Genomic DNA, 23401 nt, shown 5'->3' with positions numbered 1-23401 from the left:
GAGAAGCTACTGCATGGATAGGAGCTGGGGCTCCAAAACAGGCCCCTGCCAATGTCCCTGGCAAGGCTGCCTGAGGTGGGACGTCTCCCCGGCCCCAAGTGGGCCTGAAACCCACCATGAGCGCCCCACCTGACTTAAGTCCATCCTGCTCCTCCGTTAAGGCACCCCTACTCTGGCAAGAGCCCAGGCACCAGGGTGGACGGGTTTGCTGCATTTGGTCCAAAGAATTTCACTCTCACCAAGAGAGAGGAACAGGGGAGGGACAGACACCCTGGGTGCTTAAGAGGGGGCCACTGAGGAAGTCCCCAGGCAAGTCTGAGAGAGCCAAGCTACCCAAAGAGTGTGGACACCCCCTGGCACATTGGCCAGGGAGGGGAGGACGCCAGTGGAAAGTGAGAATGCTGACTGAGCGTGGACTGTGGTTCACAAAGCCGCATCAACGCTGCTTTAGCCACCATCACACACAGGGGACAGCAGTGCAACATGGCAGCAGGACAGACCGGTGGAACGCAGGGGACCCCATATATCTCCTGGAGTTTTCTGTAAATCTTCAGACTGTTCTAAAAATTGAGCTGACTTTTAGGGGCGCCTGGGTGGTTCAGTTGCTTAAGCGTCCAGCTCTTTTTTTTTTTTCTTTTTAATGTTTTATTTATTTCTAGGAGAGAGAGAGAGACAGCGTGAGCAGGGGAGGGTCAGAGAGAGAGGGAGTCACAGACTCTGAAACAGGATCCAGGCTCCAAGCTGGCAGTCAGCCCAGAGCCCGACGCGGGGCTCAAACCCACGAACCGCGAGATCATGACCTAAGCGAAAGTCGGACGCTTAACCAACTAAGCCACCCAGGCGCCCCAAGCGTCCAGCTCTTGACTTCAGTGTGGAGCCTGTTTGGGACTGTGTCTCTCCCTCTCTGCCCCTCCCCTATTTGAGCGCATGTGCTCTCACGCTCTTTTAAATAAATAAACTTAAAAGAATATTTAACAATTAAAAAAAATTAAAATTAAGCTTACTTTTAAGAAAAGTAGATTCATTGCACAAAGTTCAGAAAATATAGCAAAATAATTAAAACAATAAATTTTTTTGCTGCCGAGAATAACAAAATTTTGGATTTTCTTCTTGGAGTGGTGCCCACACACACCTGCTGTGGGGGGTCCCACGCGTGACACCGTGCTGTCTCTTCCCCACTAGTGCAAGCATCTCCCTATCTTGCCCCAGAGCAGCCATACGGCCAGAGTGCTGTCCGGAACGGAAGCCACCGCCTGTCGTGAGGCCTCCGGGCAGGACCCGCCTGCTGCTTCTGAGAATCGGACACAGAGAGCACGGACTCTCTCCACCAGGGGCAAGTCCCTTGCCGGGGACCTCCACCAGGCCAGAGGCGGGCGGGCATGCCCTTCTAGGACAGGACACACAGCTGGGGCCTATGCCGCCCTCACGGAGCCCCTCTCTTTGGAAGCAGAGGCTGGGCTTCTGGCTGGTCCACCATCCAGGCGCAGACCCTCCTCTCCCTGCTGTGAACCCCCCACCCCCCAAACTCTGGACTTGTGTTCTGACTCAGGCCACCTCCCCTCCAGGGTGCTGGGCAGTGGCAGAGACAGAGGGGCTACCTCAGGCTCACAGCTTGGCTCTGCTCTCTCACTTGCTCGAACCCCCAAGTTTCCACTAACACTTGGCACATCCTTCAAAGGTCTGCTCGCGAACAGGATCTCCTGATGTCCCCCCGAGACCCTGGCAGGGCAGTGTGGTCATCAAAAGACAAATGACAGATCTGGCCTCCAGGGAGACCCCAGCAGAAGGAAGTCAGGCCACCACGGCCCTCAGGCTCTTCTCGGGACCTGCACCGCAAACCCGAGCTGAGAGCACAGCCCCTTGCCCCTCGCGGGTGTTCAAAGGCATCTCAGTACTTCTTCCCCAAACGTGCTCTCCCGTCACCCCTCCCTTGTACGGAAGTACTGATGCAACTGCTCAGACCCCAGACACCGCAGACCCCGGAGCCAGGACTCTCCTCAGGCCACAGAGAGCCGCTGCGCCTGCCCAAACACCCCATTCACTCCTCACTGCCTCTACAGCCACGAACCAAACGTGAACTCCGGCCTCTCCTCCTCGCGCATCCTGAACACAACACGCTTGCTTCAACCCCAGCCCTTGCGCACCCCCTCCTCCCACTGGCGGCTGTGTCCCCAGGACGGCCTGGGCTCCTTCCCGGCGGCTGCACCTTGGCCAGCTCTCCAGACAGGCCCCTCACTGCCTGGTCCCTTCCTTCCAGCTCCTGCTGCTGTCCCAGCGCACCCCACCTGCATGTATTCTTCCTACTAGAACACATACTCCTCGAGGTCAGCGATGGAGTCTCCTCGCGTCACCAGCGCACTGCTGGGCACGGAGTCTGGGCACAGAGCCTAGCAACAGGTGGAGGGGTGGCTCGTAACAACGCGGAAGGAAAAGCCCAACGACTGAGGGTCTCATTCTCAGAGAAGGTCTGCTGCTGACCGGGAGCAACTGGCTCTGTCTGTGAGCGGGCTGCCATGCCCCCGCGCTGCCCTGCCCGCCCTGTTCAGAGATGCCAGAGCTAGCATTCTGTCTGCCTCCTACAGGGTGATGTGTTTCCGGCACCAACGGAGTGTGGGCTGTGCCCCCCTGCACTGGGTGATGCGTCTCTGCCCGCCCCACACAGACTGTGGGCTCTGCCCCCTGGGGTCCAGTCCTGACCTGCACCGGCTGGTGAGAAAGGGAAGGGGCACACGTGAAAACATCAGCACAAAGGCGGCCATGGCCTGTGGAGCCAACGGCACAAATCCACGCGGCCTTCAGTGTGTGGGTGGGCCCCTGGGGTCTCTTTACCTCTGTGGTCTCACTGGCTGCACTGCTCTCCTCCTTCTTCCTCTCTTCTTCTTCTTGCTCCAGCTCCTTAATGCTCTCCTCTAGCACATTGGGCCAGAAGTCACCCTCAAAATAGGGTAGCTCCTTGGCACTGGTGAGCCTGTCTTCAGTCGCTTGTTTGAAAATGTCCTGGAAAGTGAAGGAAGCATGGCCGTGAGAAGAGGGAACTGAGTGGCGCTCCTGGGAACATGTGCAGGGGCCATGCCACTGGGAGAGGATGGGGCTCATGAATGCCTGAGATCAGACTTCAACAGGCATCGTGGTTGCTTTCAGACCACCAGCTAAAAATCCTGGTGGACTGCAGATCAAGGCTTCTATGTCTTTTGTCTACACTCTTCTTTTTTTGAGAGAGAAAGAGAACACAAGCAATGGAGAGGAATAGAGAGAATTGCAAGCAGGCTCCATGTTCAGCTTGGAGCCGGATGAGGGGCTTGATCTCATGACCTGAGCCAAAACCAAGAGTTGGATGCTCAGCTGACTGAGCCACCCAGGCGCCCCAATGCTCTTATTCTTTTTCCTTTCTACTCCTCATAGGCGAATACAGCTCTCACATGCGTGAGTGCGAGGAAGACACGCCATCAAGCCGCCGTGGCCTGTTTCAGCACTAGGTACCTTGTAGTCGTGAATGATCCGTTCGGCAAACGCCTTGTCCAGCATCTTCTTGTACCACTCCTGCAGGCGCTTTGGTTTGGGGATTTTCTGATCAGGGGGGTGGCAATGGAAGATATAGTCATCTCCTTCACTTGGGGGACAGGCCCAGATGTGTCCTGTTACATACCTGTAGGACACACAGACACAATTCAGATGAAAGCAGTGAGTGAAAGCCTCCCTGCCTTCAAGGATTAATAACTGAGGAGCAGGGACCAAAGCAAGCACAGAAATAACTGGAAAAAAAAAAAATAAAGAAACTACCGCAACACTTGTGGCAAAAAGTAATAACAGGCTCAGAGAAGTCACAAACCTGTGTGCTGGGGAAGGAGCGTGTGGATGGGCAAGGCCGACCTGGATCACACAAGGGCATGCCCGGAAATCGGTCCTAAGATGCTCCCTCTCAGGGTGCGCGTGCCGGGCAGGGGCCGAAGCTCCAAGGGCACACAGTCAGCACAGGACAGAGCCTGGGCAGGCGTGGCTCTCGGGTGTGTGGGATGACTTATGCCCAGGAATGTGCTGCATTTCCTAACCACTACTTCCTGTGCATTGGAGAGGCAGCTGGGGGTCTCTCTCTAAGGGTTTAAATCTGTCATTTGCTTAGGGACCTGTCAATCAAATACCTCTAACTTTTTCAAATTTTGGAAAGGAATGTGACAGATCTAGAATGGAGAAACAGAGAGAAAAACAGACCAGTATCTTGTAGGATTCCATTCATATGAAATGTCCAGAAAGGCAATGTATAGAAACAGAAAGCAGATGAAGGGTTGCTGGGTGCAGGGCGGAACAGGGTTAAGAGCAAAGGAGGGCAGGGATCCTACTGCAGGGAGGATGATGTGCAGACACTGATTTACGGCTACAGCCACACCACTCAGTGACGTTACTAAAAATCACTGAAGTGTATGCCTGAAATAGGTGACTTTATGATATATAAAATATGTCTCAATAAAGTTAAGAAAATTAGGAAAAAAGAGCTGAGCGCAGAAGGCAGATCTGCATGGCCCGAAGGAAAGGGGGCCGTGGGAGACCTCAGAGTCCATCTAAGGACATTAAAATAAAAACACATATGACTTAAAAAAAAAATACTCATATTATTACATAAAATACACAGTAAAAATTAAAAATGGAATTTTCATTAGTTCTGAATAATCTGAATTAAACTCACCCCAATTTCTTCACATATTCTAAATATCCAATAAGGATCTCATGGTAAACAGCAGTCCGGAGGCATCGGGGCCGGAAGAAATGAATACTGTCCAGATAAGATATGTATACACGCCTAGGGTAGGGAGGGCAAGTGGGAAGAAATTAATTCACAGTTCAGAATACACCCCAAACCTGAAACCAAACACCAACATCCACAAAAAGCTCCAGAGACAAATTCTGTCCATTTACACCGGCCACAGACAAGATGCAAGAAAACTCCCATCACCAACTGCCGCTGCCAATGCATGATTTCGCTCATCGCTGAACGGAGAAGCCATGGGGTCGCCCACCTGGATTGCCAGGGAGAGGCCAGGGCAAACTGAGAAATGCCACCTCACCTGGACTCGGGACAGAGGTACTTTGTTTTCACAGGTACATTTCTACGAGGCGGCCCCGGGAAGGATCCCCACCCCTTCTCTGTAGGCTCCCCTGCTCCAGGCAAGACCAGGACTGGAACCCATGAATACTCGGAACACACAACAGGCTCTCACCAGTCATCAAAACCCTTCACTTCTCATTGGTTTAGGCTTAAACTAAACCAGCTTGGTCAGTTAAGCGTGGCTTATTTAAAGCCAGGTCTGGAGCACACGGCTTCTCTACAACACATAGGGTCTGAGGGGTGCAGGCTCGATGACACACACACGTGAGGTGGTGGTGGTGGTGGTGGTGGTGGTGGTGGTGGTGGTAGAGGAGGGGGGGGAGGAGGAGGAGGAGGAGAGGGAGGACTACCTTGTGTTTGGAGGGGGGCAATCGGAGCCGTACTCTTGCACGTGCATCCCAAAGAAGCACACGTCCACTCCGTCAATTTCCTCAAAAGCAAAGAGTGCTTTGGTTCGATACGGGAAAGATTCAGACATTTCCCCAGAATCCACAAACCTGGAATGAAAGAGCCTGAGGCTTGCATGCGTCACTGCTTCCCAGGGGCTTTACCAACCAAACCTCTGGCCCTGAGCCCCCTCAGTGCAGAGGAGCGAAGCCTGGTCACCTCTTCTGACTGCTGGCCCAGCCTGGGCAGCTTGGAGCTGTGACCCCATTCTCTCTGAGTCTCAGTCAGAAATTTTACGTCCATTGATGAATATGGAACAGAGAGAAGGGCTGACTATACGTTACACGCTGAAAAACCTCTGAATTCTACAAACTCCAAGTTTATTCTTTCAGTAATCTCCTCACCCAACGTGGGGCTCTGACTCATAAGCCCGAGAGAAGAGGTGCATGCTCTTCAAATTGAGCCAGCCAGGCCCTGAAGCCTTGCCAGAAAGCGGGACTTTTGTTAACCAGGGACGGTGACACCTCAGAGAACGCTTAAGAAAACAGCACAACATGTGAACACAAACCGTGACTTCATCCCGGGCTTGACCTCCACAGTCTTGTCTGAGCTGGCCACCACTCGGACAAAGACCTCCCCGGCTTCAGGATGATTCTGTCGCCGCAAAAACTTGTTGACTCGGTCTTCCAAGTGGTTGCCCAATCGCGTGGTCTGTAGTCCTGAAAGTCCAGAATAAGCAGGTGAGGGGGCTTCGCATGGGCTGCGGAGAAGGTGGCTGAAGCCAGAGAACCCACCTTGCTCCTTGCTCTTTCAGTGCAGTCTGATACTCTAAGGATTAACGTTTTCCAAATCCAGAAGGGGCCTAGCTTGTCCTATGAGGTAAGCATTGCGTAAAGGAAAGGTGGACTTGGGAGCCTCAGGCACTCCACGCGCTGACAAGTGCTCTCATTTAAATGCCCACGTATTTCCATTTTTTTCTGGACACAGGGACAGAAGAGCCACAAAGGCAGACTAAAGGCTGTGGGGTAAAGCAAGAATGGACATGGGGCCCCAGAGAGCCCACCTCCTGCCTCCCCTGGCCCTGGCTCTGGTGAGGCCACAATCCAGCCCCGTTCTTGCCCAGCTCGGAGGAGACGCGCACGCAGCCTCACGGTCTTTGGATCAGGTCCTAGACAGGAGCCCACATGGCATCAGCACCTAGATCAGCCCTAGACCCTCTCCACACCCTCTCTCTCCTGGGGATGCCCCAGGCATGGCCACTGTGGCAAGAACACTGGGCGAAGCAGAAAAAACCTTTGCACAAGGGGAAAAGACTAGAAGGAAAAGCTGCGGAAGGTTAATACTGATTATTTTCTTCTTTGTATTTATTGATTTTTAAAATACTACGTTAATGAGAAATATTTTTAAAAAGCTATTTGGGATTTTTACGATTCTTTACTGAGGACAAGAAGTATCTGGAAATTTTAAACGGACTTTTGAAATTTTGTTTTTGTGCAATAAACATAGCAGTGGTAGAGTTTTTTTGGGTACATGAGTTGTACCTCCATAAAAGTGATTTAAAAAGAAAAAACTACAGTGACCATGAAATAAAAACCCCACCAAAAACGAAGAACTTGACAAGCTCCACAAATGAGGGGAGAGCGGATTTATGATTTATCCTGCACTCTGGCGAAGACACAGGGCGCACAGCCACCTCACTGCTCTGTGAGTGGCCTCCCCGGGGAAGGCGGAAGACCCTCATGTTCCCGCCCCCGTGCGCTGCTGAGCATGGCCTGTCCCCCTCACAAGGTGCTTTCCAATCCTGAGAGGCAGGGCACAGCTAAGAAGGGCCACCTGCCACGGTCCAGGTCTCCCCTTCCTTTATGAAAACAGGACCCCACACACTCTGATTTTCAATTAGCAAATGGAACAATAAACCTTTAAATTTAGGTTGTTACTTTTTCCCTTCAAAGCACCTGAATGATCTGTATTAACAAAAAAAGTTTCAAATGAGACCACACAGGACTGTCTTGCTGTAACCGAGCGCCTTGAAGGCGGAAGTGCTCTCTGAAGAGCGTGCACAGTGAAAACAGGGAGCCGCCGGCAGTCACTCAGAGACGCAGGGTCCCCCGTGCGGAGGTGGTCCCTGCAGGAACGATTTCGGGGAGCACCACACCCTTCCTGTGTGTCGTGTGCAGTTCTGCCACGTTCTGCCACACTCCCAGTTTTCCGCCTGTGTTTGCTTCCTGGGGACCCCCCTCATGCTGAGGGGCCGGCCACACATGTCTTCACGCGCACGTGAAGACAGCGTCATGGGATGCACGCGTAAAAGTACAACTGCAGAATCTAGAAACCAACACTCTGGATTGTAGGCCCCCTTCCTCCAGGCTTGCAATGTGCATTTTCACCCAAAGCACGTGATGGGGTCTCTTCTGTTCTGTCCCTTTGAGATCAAATCCTTCAGCGTCTGCTTTCTGACGTCGGGGCCACCCTGTCTCCAGCACAGGGGCTCTGATTTGGTCCTTTCTCCCTCCACCCGCCTGGGCTCGGTGCCAGGTAGGGAGGGGCGCGGGGGACAATAACTGGTTGGCAGTTAGGGGCTGGCACAAACGCACATGAGGCAGCCTGTCCTTTGCGGCCGACAGACCCTTGCAAAGGCTGTGCTCACACATTTGCGCCATATGAGGGGTGGCCAGACCTCTGAGGTTCTCTTTGGTCAGTCAGTGCTGAGGCTCACCTCCCAGGTGAGCTAAGGCTCACCTCCCAGGCCCACTCTTGGGCGTTTCTGTCCCCTCCGCCACCAGCCGCAACTGCTCTCCTACCCAGGCCCAGCTCTCCTGGCAAGTGTGTTCTGGTCACGAGGCTCTGGTCCAGCAAGGTGTTTCTAGGCTGCTGACCGCATGAGGGATCTCACTCAGAACGGACCTTCTAAAGCTAGGGTTCTCACCCGAGGGCAACTGTGCCTCCTGCCTCGGGCAACATGCAGCAATGACTGAAGGCGTTTCTGATGGCCGCCACTCAGTGGGGCGGGGGTAGAGCTACTGGCAGCCAGAGATGCTCCTAAAATCCTACAGAGCATAGGACAGCCCCCATAACAAAGAGTTACCTGGCCCTGAATGTCATGGTGGCTCAGTTGAGAAACCCTGATCTACATAAAGAGAAATACTGCTACAGTTTGGGAGTTCATCGATATTTCATTAGGTTTTACAAGAGTGAGGTTACATTATAGGATAATTGTGCATTTTGGTAACGACAGTTGTACCCGAATTCGCACTGAGCTGCGAAGCCCCTGGAGTGGCTTCCTCCTTGCCTGCTCCCTTCGCCTCCTCCCCCTGGCAAGGGATCTCTCCCTCCACCTTGTCTCTCTCCTGCTCCCTGCTCCCCAGAGGCCCTGGCTCTTGCTGGGGATGCCTCAAGCAGTGCGTCGGCCACCGGGCCTGCTGGGGAGCACTGGCCAAATGGGCTGTCGAGGTGCTTCTGGAGGCGGCTTTTTTACTCGGGGTTGCTGCAAACTCAGCATAGGACAGATCAGGAACACCACACTGTGCAAGGGGGCCCCAGCCCCTGAGAACCAAATCGGCAAAGATCGCACTGGAAAAGAAGGCTACCCAGGAAGAGTTACTTCATGTTGCCGAAGGCTGCTCTCTACTGTGACGGACACCAGCTGCCACCCTAAATGCAGCAGCAACATGCACAACTGGTCCTCAGGCAGCGCAGGCTCTGCCGGTCCCGGCTGGTGGTGGCCGGCCCCCAGCAGGCCAAGAGGGGCACACGGCTGCCCCACACGGCCCGGGGCTGAGCATGCTGGACACAATGGGATGTGAGAGTGGGGCATCAGATTTCCGAACTGCTTGAAAAGGGTCTGCTGACAAAGTTTCCCTCTTGGAGCTTTCTAAACTTTCACCGACAACAGGGACTGACCGTAAATCTGATTTTCATGCAAAGACCAGGCCCAATGATTCCAATTAGGGGTGCTAGAAAGCGATTTTGGCCTAGAGCCCTGGAGAAGTGGGCCTCACAGCCATGTGCTGAGAAGGGCTGAAGGAAGACTGGGGTGGGGGGGCCGGGAACCAGCCCCTCTCGCGCAGATGGGGGGACAGAAACCCTTTCACAACTTACTCTTCGCACTGAACTTGTTTTCTTTCCGAGTTCTGCCAGTTTTCTTCAAGCAGTTGTCGCACACGAAGCTGTAAGGGAAGAATGGGGGTGATCAGATTGCAGAAAACAGTCTCGCCGCCAAATCAGTGATGTGCGGCTCTGAAGGGCTCTGCGGCATCATCACTCACACGTGGAGAGGCAGACTGCTTTGAGTCCACAACCCCTAGAGGAGGCAGACACCAAGGATGCAAACTGAGAAGCAACTGCTGTTGGCTTCGCTGCAGGCCCCTCCCTCCACTCCGTGCAGAGAGGCTTTTCTCAGGATCACAGGAAATCACCAGGAAATTACTCACCCTGAAGGCCAAATGATGTCATAGTGCAGAACACAAATCTGATGCATCTTCCGGCCACACTCCTTGCAATCAACAAAACTGGAAGACAGAGAGAGTGTGCTGTATTGCACATGGACGTACAAGGGAGCCGCTGGCAGAAGCTTGTGCGCTGTGTTTACACCTTGTCACACCTTGTCCTCTGATCATTTCCAGTGTCTGTGGCATTCATTAAGGCCTCTGATTGATTCAGCATATTTTAGTTGATTTATTTTAGTCTTTCCCTACACCCAACATGGGGCTTGAACTCACGACCCCAAGATCAAGAGTTGTGCACTCCACTGAGCCACCTCTGATTCAGCTGTATTTAAAAAATCTCCTTTGCAATCAGAAATGAAACTTCACTTTCAAAAATCTCTATGATAGAGGAGCATTTTACAGGCCAGTATTTCTGATATTACTATACATTTTCACGCCCAGTGCCTGCACATATGTAAACGAACTCAAGTAATGGAGAATGACACTTCCATGTTAGAAGTGCTTGCTTTTTTTTTTTTAATTTTTAATGTTTTTTCATTTTGAGAGGCAGAGAGACAGAGCACAAGTGGGAGAGGGGCCAAGAGAGAGGGAGACACAGAATCTGAAGCAGGCTTCAGGCTCTGACCTGTCAACACAGAGCCTGATGCGGGGCTCGAACTCAAAAAATGTGAGATCATGACCTGAGCCAAAGTCCGCTGCTTAACTGACTGAACCGCCTAGGCGGCCCTAGCGACGCCTGCTCTTAAACCGAGGCACAGGAAGCATCTGCTCTGAGTCCGGCACAAAGCTGACTGGTAAGCGAGGACTTTATTTGAGTCGACCCTGGAGAGCAGGGGCGTGGCTCACTATGTCGCAGCCCCCACTGTGGCTCACCTGGCTGTCACCTCACTCGGGAATCTTAGTTGCCAACACGCATGGACGTCAAAACCTGTTTCCTCAGGCAACCCCTTCACCACCCCCACAACTTACATCTGGAGGAAGGCTGAGGGGCTAGAAGGCACCACACCTCCTCCGAACTCTGCTAGGTTCCGGGTCTTCCCACCAGCCTGGGTGCTGAGCCTGGGAACCTGAGGTACACTCTCAACACCGCCTGTTGAGTTCTGGGCCCCCAGCTTCCCTCTTCCCCTACTGAGCAAGCCTTCAGCCACGGACCCAGTCTAGCTCTGCCTCTCTGCTCCTGTTTGGTCGGGACGGAGAAAGGACACACACCTGCACAACTGTGCACAGGAGCAGCACGAGTGCCTCGTTCACGGCCCTTCTGGCACTCTGTGTGTCCTGTGCTGTCACAACTCCCCCCACCTCCCTCCCACCCCACCTCCCGTGGCTGCTTGGAACCTTATTCCTTTCCTCTAGTGCTGCCTCGCCCCCAACCAGCTCCTTCTCTGCAACCTCAGCAGTGGAGCTCATCCTCTGTGTTAAGAATTTAAACGGTCAGCAGGCAATGGCTCCCTCTGTTTCTGTGCTCCCTCCAAAGATGCTCCACTCTCAGCGCTTTCCTCCTCTGTGAGGGAAGAGGACGATCCCAAAAGAATATGTGCTGGGGCGGCTGGGGGCTCAGTCGGTTAAGTGTTCAGCTCTTGAGTTCGGCTTAGGTCATGATCTCACGGTTTGTGGGTTTGAGCCCTGCGTCAGGCTCACTGCTGTCAGAGCAGAGCCTGCTTGGGATCCTCTCTGCCCTTCTCCCACCTGTGCTCTCCCTTTCTCTCTCAAAATAAACAACAAAAATATGTTCTAGACCTTATTCTATCAATTTTGAATTTCACCCTCTCCCTACCGAACTATTGTTAACCTAGTGGCTGGCTGCCGTTCCCACGTTTCCTGTTCACGCACAAGCATCTCACCAGCCACCTAGACTGGCCCCTTCTTCACCCGGACAGTGTGGCTTCTTGTACTAAGGGGTCCTTCTTTATTCATAAGGTCAAGCTTCTACTTCCTGCCTGAGCTGCTGCTCTGAGTCTCTTAAGTAGTTTCCTACTGGAAAGCAAAGTTGTTTCCTGGCCTGGTGAATCTACGAGGATGATCTGTCCTTAACAGAAAGAAATAAAGTCCTTCAAAACCTCCCGGGCATATAGAGGAGGAGATCTACATGTCAAAGAACAGTGTTAGTGGCCCTTCACCGAGAGCAGGGGAGGTTCATGTAATGTGAACACGGACATGGGACACCAGGACAGACAATCCACTGGTCATGAAAAATACGGGGTGCAGCCTCCTCACGCACCAGGTGCCCTGCTGAGGCTGGAGCTCCCCAGAGCTGGAGCGTTGGGACCACGGGAGGAAGGACCTGCCTCTCGACTCCCAAACATCCATGGTGCTGCCGCCTGTGCTCACCTTGGTGACAGAACACAGTGGGCATCTACACACACTGAAGTGCTCTGAGCACTCCAGGACCTGGAGGGACTGCCATAAGGAAGGAGCTCTGAAGCCTCTTCAGGGGTTATCACAAAGCAAACTTTGCATATGAAGTATTCTCACTGGTCACTGGAGAAAAGAAGAGCATTTGACAATGGCCTTTGGAAGTACACAACACCAAAGAGGCAAAAACTTATGCCGGGCCTCCTGTTATTCATTTTTAAAAAGTCACTTCNCACGAACCGCGAGATCATGACCTAAGCGAAAGTCGGACGCTTAACCGACTAAGCCACCCAGGCGCCCCGGGAAGCTTATTTTTCATAAAGATGTGTTACTCATGGATGTCATGTAATAGATTTGTTAAATAAACACGGATTTTTAAAATTTCAAACAGAATAAATGGCGACATAATCCACACAAACAAAAACTCTGGGGTCCTCAATTTTTAGAGTATAAACAGGCCTGAAAGTAAACACTTGAAAGCTTCTGGTAGCCCACTGGCTCCAGGGTCCCTCCCAGGGGCAAAATGAGACAATATCAGCCTCTGACATTTCTTGGTTGTCCTTCCCAAATGTGTCACATGCAGTCCTTAACTTCTGGAGCGACACCTGTTAACCTCCTTACTTAGGACCTCCAACGGGTTCCCTCCAACTCCTCCCTACCTGCCCCCCCTGCTGCACTAGGCCCCGGGGGCCCACCACACTGAGCGCTGACGCCGGGCACCCAGCTTCCCATCTGCACCAGCGCACACGAGTGCTGCCTCAGTGAGAAGTTCCCTGGGGTGGCTTTGGGCAACCTCCCGCTCACATCTGCCAGTGTCCTGCCAGGCAAAAGCCCGAGCTCCTCAGCAGGTGCGCAGACTCGATGCATCCTCCCCTCTGGCCTGTGCCTCAGAGTCGCAGCCCATTTCTCATTCCTCCCATAAACCTGCGGGTCTTTCGGTCGGAGTCCAGCTCACTGTTGTCATTTCTTCATGTCGAGGTAAGACTCGGGGAATGGCAGGCAGGCAAGACACAAGGGGAGGGGCAATCACTTTTCTACTTTAGCTTTAAGTCCGCAGTATGGAATCACAACATGGTGAAGTTCCGGGAAACACAACCTACTTTTTTTGCGTGGCTGTGAGGGAGATGTTGACTGAGAGGTGGCCCCGTTAGCACTGCTCTCTTCTTCCTCTTTAGCTTCTACTTTGACTTCTGGCTTCTTCTCGTCCACTTCCATTGGTTCCGATTTCTGTTCTGTCGTGTCTGTCTCTTCTTTAACTTGAGAAGATCCTTGCAGATCCTCCTCCATCATCTTGAGAGAAACAAAATGACAGATAATGACATACAAATATCAAAAACCTTTATTCTAACGGAGCCTTATCAGAGCTCTTAACAATCTACCCGGGCCTGTCAAAACCTTCCCCTGCTCAGAGCTGCATGTGCCATCTCTGCCTTTCCTCGGGGGAGGAGTGGAGCACCTGGGGCCGGGTGAGTTAATACAGCACCTCTGCAGCTAGAGTCCTAATGTAACAATGTCACATGCCGGAGGGTATAAAAGTGGCAGCCTCCAGGCACCCATCACCTGCTCAGTGCTTGTCCAGAGAGGAACTCCTAGTTTGGAACAAGAATCTCCTTGAAAACTGGGGCAAGTTTTAAAAACCACATTGCTCTGAGGGCCAGGAAGGTGAAATGGGTGGTGCAGCGGGAGGCGTGTGCGCTGGCAGAGGAGCAGAGACTCTGGCAAACTGGGGCGCCTGAGCCCCAGCTACAGGCCATGGCTGGGGCTCCCACCCAGACCGCCGCCACGGGCATGCAAGCACAGTGCTGGCAGAGCTTCTCATTTTCAAAGAAAAGCCAGAAATCCAGTTTTATTTGCAGTTCCTTGTTTTAAAAAATACTATGTGGGGGCCAAACAAAACCTGTCTGTGGGGCTGGATCTACTTTTCAACTTCTGGCACAGGTGACTGTGCCCGAGCACGCCCTTGGGCTGTTGGACCTTGCAGAGCTGTGCATGAATAAAGAACCGCAGTGAAATGTCATTGGATGATCCTGTCATTTAAAATATAAACCAGCACTCTTCATTTCTGGCAAAATAAAACAAAGCCTGTACCTAATACCTAACAATAACCAATCTGTGTTTAACCTGGATCTTCTGTGAACACATGATCAAACAGGATATTAAAACAAACAGTAGGGTTGTCCATGGAGGGACTGTGGCATCTTCCCTTAGGACACTTAAGGGACACTTGCACTGTGCATCTGTTCACACCCAGGAGCGGCACCTACCGCAGACCCTGGCTCCCCCTTGGATTCACTGGCATCGGGCTCAGCGTCCTCGGTCTTGACCTCTGCTTTCATCTCCAGCATCGGAGCCTCAGGTCCTGGCTGCTGGGAGTTGGTTTCGGCGCTGGCCACCGAGGAAGGAGTGGGGACCCGGTTATCGATGCTGGCTGCTGCCTGGGAAAGCTGTGGAGAGACAAAGATCATCATCTTTGTTAACGATACAGTATAAATGATGTGAAACCCTGTTGCTGAACCAATACACACTTCCATGTTACCATTTCTCAACACAAACCTAAGAGACACAAAGAACTGAAGAACAAAGAAGTTAAAATAGGAATCCCAGAGGAAGTCAGCATCGGGCAGAAACGCAAAGGACTTCCCACAAAGAATGCAGAGATGGGAGAGCAGGGCTTTCTACATTTTGATAGAAAACTATTTTCCACAAGTTTTCTACCTAAGTCACAGAACCTCAGATTTTAAAATTAATTCCTTCCAATAAAACCATTAACATTTATCATAGATGGCTGGAGTACAAATATCTAAGTATACATGTAGGTGGTGGATAAAAGTACGTGCCCGTACGGAACAAGAACGTATAATTAGCCTGTTAATTGCAGGAACAGAGGTGGTGGCGATGGTGGAGAAGTAAGCAGACATTAAAGGAAGGAATCACCACCAGAATCCTCAATTTTCCAAGTCTTACCTAATGGAGTTTTAATTTAATTAAATGACCAAAAGAGAACATAAAATTACAAAGGGATCTCATTTAGAGATAAGAAATATAAAATAAGGCTAAATAGTAAGTACATTCCCTATGGAGAAATACAAACAGTAATGTTAACCTTGGGGTCATTGTTGAGATTTATTTTGATAGGCTTATAAATAAAATATCCTCAGCCCCCAAGAATAAAGCTAATGTATTTCAGGGGGCAGGGTGTTTTCTAAGTTAGGCCGTTAAGAAGACAGACACAGAGATCTCAGTGCTAACTGGGATAGGGGTGCGGGGGGTGAGTGGGCAGCCACCGGCCACTTACTGCCAGCAGGTCTGCGGAGGACAGGGCAGACCTGAGCCACAGGAAGTGCTAACCTGGGTCTGCCATTTTCTCACGGGAAGAAAAGGCTCCTGGTCTAAAAATAAAGCTAACGGGCCAAGTCAAAGCACACACAATTAGGTACGTGTCTTGTTTACCAAATCCTCATAATGTTAAGAGAAAAACTAAAACTCAGAAGACATCAACCTAGGACGGATAATGGGGAACACACGACTTCTACGTACGGTTTAAAAATTTTACAGAGGATCCACATATGATTTCTTTATAACTGCCAATTTCTGAAAACTCATTTAAATGGGGAAGATAATCTTAGGTCACATCCTGCCAAACACAAACATGGCCTTTGGAGCCAATGTCAGAATTAAAACACAGCTCATTATGGTTAGATTAGGGCACAGATACTTTCTGGGGCTGCACCAACTTCATGACAAGAATTTTTCATGGAGAAGTTCTCCATTACAAGTCTCCACCCAAACACAGACGGCAAGGCTCACCGGTGTGCCCGGAGGCTGGGCGTGCACAGGTGTCGGCTGCTGCTGTGATGACTGAGGGGTGGCCACTGACGGGGGCTGGACAGGAGTCTGAGGCTGTGGGGTCACCTGGGCCTGGGCTGCTGCCTGGACTGTCGGGGTGCTCTGGGTCTGGCTGGCACTGGGCACCGAGCCAGGAGTTGGGGTAGGGGTCTGCCCGGAAGACGACACAGGAGTTGATGGCTGGGTGGGAGCTGCTGGCTGGGGAGGAGTCATCCCAGGCGCCGTCGGGTGCTGGAGAGATGGCATGCCTGCGGCCGTGGAAGCAGGGGGTGGCGTCTGGTGCAATGGTGACTGCGTCACTGGTGGACAAGGCAGCTGGCTGGCCTGAGGCCCAAGCATGTTCAGAGGGTTAGGAAGAGCAGCACCAGGCACCTGTCCCTAACGGAGGGAACAGAGTGTGTTAAAATATATTTCCCCCATGTCAAAATGTGGCCACAGACTTGAAGAATTAAATGCATGAAAATCTAACCATGGTTCACTGGTGAGTTCTGATGGTTTTAAGAGAATGTTCCACTTGTAAAAATTCACCTAGCTGTACACTTACAACAACATGCACTTTCCAGCAAAGTTAATGCTATGAAATGTCTCTCATACTGTGACTTATAGTCCTGCTGAAACATCTGGCTCAAATGGGCACGTCCACTTAACTTACTAGCATCATGCTCTAAAGCATCTACCCACAGCTCAGACCGCTGAAAAAGTATCTTTCTTTTGTAAAAAAACAGAGTTACTGAACACTGAAATGTTTCAGTACAGTGATTTGCGACTGGGGACATGCTTCACAATTATTTGTGGACTTTTAAAAAAGTGATTCCAAATCACTGCTCTCGGGCAGAGGTTTGCAAACCAACAACATGGCCCAATGCAGCTAGCTGCCTGTTCCTCTAAAAAAGCTTTATTGGAACATGGCCACGCCTACTCTCTTATGTGTGAACCAGCATGCCTATGGCTGCTTTTCCACCACAATGGAGCTTAGTTGTTAAAACAAAGATTCTTATGGCTCAGAGTGGAAAATATTTACAGAAGTTTGCTGTTCTAGAGTAATGATGTATTACCAAAATTAAGAATTAATTAATAAATATTTAGTGAGAAAATCTAGTATATCCAATCACTTTTTTTTTTCAGTATTACTTCACATAAAAAATGAAAACATGAATCTCATCTTCCAGGAGAAGATGTGCCAGTTTTAAATATGTGTCTATCTGCACACAGCAATAATCTGATGCACAACAGTTAACAATTATCAAAAAGGGGGAAAAGGCACAATAATGAATGGAAAATAGTTCTCCTCAGGCATTAATAGAGAAATCACAAACACATTCGACAAGAAGAGAAGTGCTCAATTGATCCAGTTAGTCCGACTTCTCCTGAGATGGTCAGAGAGCCAGGCAACAGGGCATGTCAACCCCAGGGTCAGGAGTGGAGTCACAGGGCCTTTCCTCACTCCGTAATACTCAAGGTCTCTCAGAATCATATTTGAATTTAAAACACACAACCAAAGGGGCACCTGGGTGGCTCAGTCAGTTAAGCATCTGACTTTGGCTTGGGTCATAATCTCAGGTGTGTGAATTCGAGCCCCACACTGGGCTCTCTGCCAACAGCTCAGAGCCTGGAGCCTGCTTCAGATTCTGTGTCTCTCTCTCTCTGCCCCTCCCTTCCTTGTGCTCTAATACTATCAAAAAAAATTTTTTTTAATTAAAAAATAAACAGATAAAACACACAATTAAAACCCAAGAAAATGACAACTAAAAACCCCCAAACTGGGATGCCTAGGTGGCTCAGTCTGTGAAGCATCTGACTTCCACTCAGGTTGTGATTTCACACTTAGTGGGTTTGAGCCCTGCGTTGGGTTCTATGCTGACACTTCAAAGCCTGGAGCCTGCTTCAGATTCTGCATCTCCTTCTCTCTTTGCCCATCATCTACTTCAACTCTGTCTCATAATAAATGCTTTAAAAAAACCCAAAAAACCCAACCCAAACCAAAACACAAAGACCATGAACCAAAACCCCACAACCCATTCCACTTTTGTATGGAGTTCACCCAGAAATGCTAGCAGTAATTCTAAAGAAGGTAAAAATGACACTACAAAATGGGTGGTGGGGGGAAACAAGAGATGCTAATACATGAAAAGGTGTATTCTGGAACTTTAATCTCCATGAAGTGAGACATGCTCAGGTCAGGAGGAGGATGGGGCTCCATCACCAGGGCACGGTACCTGTGGCACGCCTGTCTGGGCCGCCGGCTGCCCCATGCCCACACTGCTCACGCTCATTGCCCCGCCCGAGGACTGGAATTGGTTCTGCGGCAGGAACTGGTTTTGCGCAGGCGCCTGGGCCATAATGTTGTTGGTGTGAGCGCCCATCATATTTGGAGGCTGAGGCATTCGGGAAGGAGAAATGGCCATCTAAAAGACAAGCATCGTTTACAGTTCAGACGACGAGGGCCACGGTCTTCAAGATAAACTAGAGGAGACAGGACTCTAACTAGCCCTTCCCCCTGCCTTCTCACGCAAGGTGTCCCAGGAGCCAGCTTCAAATTTATCTCTGAAGAGAAATCAATAGCACGCTATAATTTAAAGTTCAAAATATGCCTTTTACGACTTCTCTGAAGCATTAAGAAAGCAGCCTCAGGAGAGTAAGCTCTAGGAGTCAACAGACGCATCAAGCACCGGTCGGCAGTGATGTGAGGCTGCCTGCTCCAACCTCAGACCCCATGTCTTCTTGCAAAGTCTAAAGTCCCTATGAATTTATAACCCCAATAAAAATAAATAATGGTTGAAATAATTCTCACTGCAGCAGTAAGGAAATCCAAAAAGAGAGGCAGAGAGATATGAAGTAAATAAAGCACAACCAAATCCAAAAGTAGTAGTACCAGGGGATTCCTGACCTACAATTTCACTGTGTAGAGAACTTTCCTTACTTGAGCAAGGCCTCCTTGGCACAGCTGAGGCCAACAGAAGCACTCACCCCTGGAACGGAGCCCATGCTGTTCATCGGGACAGAGTGGTTCATGGGGGACGCTGCACGCGGTCCCATGGGAGCTTGCGGCAACTGCACGTTCCCCAAGGACATTGGGGTAAATGAATTCATCCCTGTAAATGTACCCACAATGGTTCATTAGAAAAAGTACCCACAGGAAAACAAGAGCTACAACTTGCCAAACACTAAGCGAAATAAAGCAGAACACATATGCAATACATACAACAGAAAAGAAATCACCCAGCAAATCAGAAAAGATGGTGATCTACCACTTTTCAAATACGGGAAAATGGCACCAATGCAATGGTGGTGGTGAGAGTGGTTTGGGTGTGTGTGTGTGGAGGGCAGCATGAGGAGGCGAAGGGAGGAAGTCAGGTGAACCACCGTGAATGAAGCAGTGCCAGGAAGGTGTTCCTACATCCACAGAGGATGTGTGAGCTACAGCCCGGGCACCCATCTGAGCCAACCTCCCTAACACCTTCTGGAGCATGGGCCCCCTTCTCTCTTGCAGGAAGGCCATCCTCGTCATCCCAGGCCTCCTGGCTCTTCAGCTGGCTTTACATTTACTGTGAGAATCTGGGATAAAGACTCAAAATACGGTTTTAATTTTGCAAGCACGTTAAGTGTTTAGAAAGTGCCCAAAGGTCAGCAATTCTCATTCCCAGCCTCCTCTCTACAGACTGGGAAGCTCTCACTTTCGTGGCTACCTTCGCCTTCCCAGGGGCATCCACAGCCCACAGGAATGTCACACCATGAAAGACAGCTCACTAGCTGCTAAGCGTCTCCAGACCCCAGAGTCTCATTCTTCTTTACTTCTCACAATACTCTGGAAACTCTGAGCTCTACATAAATGCTGGTTCAAGCAAGTCTTGGGGCTGACACTGGGGCTTGAACAGAATCCCTGACGTGCTGCCTTAATACCGGCGTGGCCATAACAACATCCCAGAGACATGTGCCTCATTCAGCACTACCTTCAAGGACACCTAGAAATGTCACCCTAAAAACCAAGCTCCAGCACGGGCGCAGGAGGGCTTTCTAGGAAGGTTGTAAGCTTCCCTCTCTCCTTGAGGATTTTAATAAATAAGAGAAAAAGGTAGTATTGAGAAACAGCACCCAAAGGGCCCCTCTTCACACAGACACACAGGTGCTGGTAAGGAAGGTGTGAGTGCTATGCTGTAAAACTCCTCCTTCAACACCCTGCTCAACAGCCCTCATCAGACCCCAAACCAGCCAAACCTTCCATGTCACCCCCATATAGCACTCAGCTGCACCTCCAAGGCTCCATTTCCCAACTTCTTAGCTTCCTTCGCTCTCTAACGGGTCCATCAAAACAAGTTCCTCAAGTTTCTCCATCTCATCAGTTTATCTCCCGGGTCTCTCCGGTATGCACTAAGATTGCCACAACTTTTTTAAGTTTATGATTATTATTTTTTAGTGATCTTTACACCAACGTGGGGCTCAAACTCATGATCCCGAGATATAGACTGACTGAGCCAGCCGGGAGCCTCAAGGTTGCCAACAACTTTTAAAATGATGTCTTCTCCCCTCTCACACTACTCTGCACACAGCAGCAAGGCCTTGCTCTGGAGTCTCCTGGATGTGGCCACCTCTTCTCACAACCTGTAAGAAATGTCCTATTGTTCAAGTCCCAATCAGACAAGAGCTGTAAAAGCTGTGAAATGTCCCTCGCCACACACTCCAAAGACTGCCTCCGACACAAACACTGCAGACCCGCAAGCTGAGTCCAGACTGGCCGCGGCGCCCCCGCCTCAGGAGCGCAGACGCTGTTCAGGCCGCACCACCCTCCCGCCCCAGGCTGGCTCCATGTTCTCCTCTGCAACATTCACAAATGTCTCCTTCCCCCACCTGCAATGCTTTTTGAGGTGACTCTTCCTAAGAGTAATGGACCCTCTTATCCTTAAATAAAAAAAAAAAAAAAAAAAAAAGCCTAATCCCACTTCAAATCTCCCTGGAGAGCTTTCCTATGGTCTTCTAGCTTCCAAACACCACAGACACTCATACTGTCTGTGGAACTGAGTTCTGGTCACCAGCAAAAGTAGCAGAGGGAGTAGCAAGGAGCTATGAAGAAATACAGACGGGAAGAGGAAAAGCAAATAAACTTTGTGGCTTCTGAACATTAAGCCAAAGTATGATTCAAAACAATGGTTCAAGGGGCGCCTGGGTGGCTTAGTCGGTTAAGCGTCCGACTTTCGCTTAGGTCATGATCTCGCGGTTCATGGGTTCGAGCCCCGCGTCGGGCTCTGTGCTGACTGCCAGCTCAGAGCCTGGAGCCTCTTTCAGTCTGTGACTCCCTCTCTCTCTGACCCTCCCCTGCTCACGCTGTCTCTCTCTCTCCTAGAAATAAATAAAAATGTTAAAAAAAAAAAAACAAAACAAAACAATGGTTCAATACCTTGAGAAACCTGCACACGATTCACTGGCAGGGGCATGGGTCCATCTACAATGGCAGAAAAAAACTGGTTACTTAAAATAATCCTTCCTTTATTTATTCCTGGGAATAAAGAATTTTATCTTCAGAACTTCAAACTTAAAGGGAAAACCAGTCAATGGGTCCAAAAGCACTGTGCATTCTGATGCCAGCACACCCTTAAAAGTGCCTCTCCATGAGAGACTCAATGTCCAAACACAGGCCAAGGTGTAAGGCCACAGCCACTATCACACTTTCCCAAGTGCGGGCTCCCTGAGAGCATAATTCTATATGCTTGGAAATACACCGCAAATGCAAAGGGAAGAACGAGCCAGCGGACTAAGGGCAGGCAGAAGGAAAGGAAGTCCTTACTCGGAGGCCTCACAGGTTGTGCCTGCGGAATCCCAGGGGGCTGTGTCCCAGGGGCTGGTAGGGCGGGCTGGTTACCCAAGATGCCTTGTTTGTGTAAACGTGACCTCCGTTTTTCTTCGAGTTCTTTTTGTATCTTGTAAATTTTTTCTGCCAGTAAGTGATAGTATTCATCCTAAAGAGCAATAATAACATTCAACATTAAGCAGTGAGAGCTGTAAAAAACAAAACAAAACCCCAATGATCTGCTTTGTATGTTCTAACTAATGAACTTTTACACTTTTACATTAAGTGCACTGGCCAAGGTAATTATTCCACACTTCTGTTCTGTTTGGTTGTTTTGAGTAAGCTCTAGTCCCAACAGAGGGGGAGAGGCTCAAACTCACAACCCTGAGATCAAGGGTCACGTGCTCTATCGGCTGAGCCAGCCAGATGCCCCCAGTATACACTGAAGGGCCAACTTCATGGTGAACGCCTAGTGACATGACAGGACTTATCAGGCAGGGGGGACTAAATGCACATTACATTTCATTCCAGTCGAATCCCTTCTTAGATTTGACACCAGGAGTTAACACAGTACAAGCATTATAAATAGTGCCCGCTATACCGTACACCCATGGATAAAACACAATTTTCCACACCCTGTTCACCACTGTAGTGGTGATATCTGTACTCAAACAAGAGAACAGTACTGGGGACTCATGTCTTATCTGGGATGTCTCTCCAGTCAGCGTCCTCACGGTGATGAGTCTATGTGACTAGGAGATTCCCCCATTTCCGGACAATGAGCCAGGCAGATCCAGTTCTATCCACCGTAGGTGTTGTGCAGCCAGAACACGTATGGCACCCTACCCTGCTGTTGGCAGACTCATACATGTCCCCCTCCACTTTCTTGGCATAGGCCACCAGGTTCTCCATGCGGCGATCCTTCAGGGCTGCCGGGTCAGGGGTTGGGAAGATGGCTTGGACGCTGGAAAGACAACATGCTATCAACTGACCTTCAATACACCATCAGTAGCTTGCTACTTTATACATGACGTGGAAACAGACAAACAAGACCATCCACCTATTGGGTCAGGGGAAGGAGGGTGGGCAACATATTGTTGAGAGAAATCCCAAATCTCTCTTGCCCAGTATACAAACACACAAATGAAGTCACTCTCTGGACACAATCCTAACCTGTCGACTTATCTATATGTCAAACACACCAATATTTTGCTGTTTACAAGAAGTGCTAGGTCATCTCAAGAATAATACGATTTCGAACTCCTAGTTTTGTTTAAACTATGTATCACAAACAATTTTCATTAAAAAGAGAAAGGAAAACAAAACCACCCCAAGGGAATTAAGCAGGTCAATTTCACCTTCGATTTAATTTAACTAGCTTGAGAAAGTTAACTGCTCACTTCCTCTCTGTCACCCCACTGTATGTTGGCACTGTGTCCTCTGTATTCACCAGGCTCCAATTCCCCTGATTCTCACGAGTCTCCACGA

The 23401-nt window shown here is 50.2% G+C and overlaps 1 protein-coding gene across 1 annotated transcript in view; it reads right to left on the bottom strand.

Moving 5' to 3' along the window:
• The window catches only part of CREBBP (CREB binding lysine acetyltransferase), a 160734-nt gene that overhangs the window by 6000 nt on the left and 131333 nt on the right, over positions 1 to 23401 (bottom strand). The window contains exons 11-25 of the mRNA XM_077762759.1: positions 22760 to 22877; positions 21911 to 22082; positions 21524 to 21568; positions 19099 to 19223; positions 18348 to 18536; positions 16093 to 16509; positions 14550 to 14729; positions 13316 to 13575; positions 9919 to 9996; positions 9587 to 9654; positions 6057 to 6207; positions 5452 to 5598; positions 4682 to 4795; positions 3481 to 3646; positions 2830 to 2997 (exon numbers count right to left, since the gene is read on the bottom strand). Of these exons, the coding sequence (XP_077618885.1) occupies positions 2830 to 2997; positions 3481 to 3646; positions 4682 to 4795; positions 5452 to 5598; positions 6057 to 6207; positions 9587 to 9654; positions 9919 to 9996; positions 13316 to 13575; positions 14550 to 14729; positions 16093 to 16509; positions 18348 to 18536; positions 19099 to 19223; positions 21524 to 21568; positions 21911 to 22082; positions 22760 to 22877 (2398 nt within the window). The remainder of the gene's footprint in view (positions 1 to 2829; positions 2998 to 3480; positions 3647 to 4681; positions 4796 to 5451; positions 5599 to 6056; positions 6208 to 9586; positions 9655 to 9918; positions 9997 to 13315; positions 13576 to 14549; positions 14730 to 16092; positions 16510 to 18347; positions 18537 to 19098; positions 19224 to 21523; positions 21569 to 21910; positions 22083 to 22759; positions 22878 to 23401) is intronic.

Source organism: Crocuta crocuta, unplaced genomic scaffold (assembly GCF_008692635.1).
Source record: "Crocuta crocuta isolate KB4526 unplaced genomic scaffold, BGI_CrCroc_1.0 scaffold234, whole genome shotgun sequence".
In the NCBI taxonomy this organism is placed as follows: Eukaryota; Metazoa; Chordata; class Mammalia; order Carnivora; family Hyaenidae; genus Crocuta; species Crocuta crocuta.
Note: the sequence above shows the minus strand (reverse complement) of the source record. Positions and strands in the feature narration are given on the sequence as shown.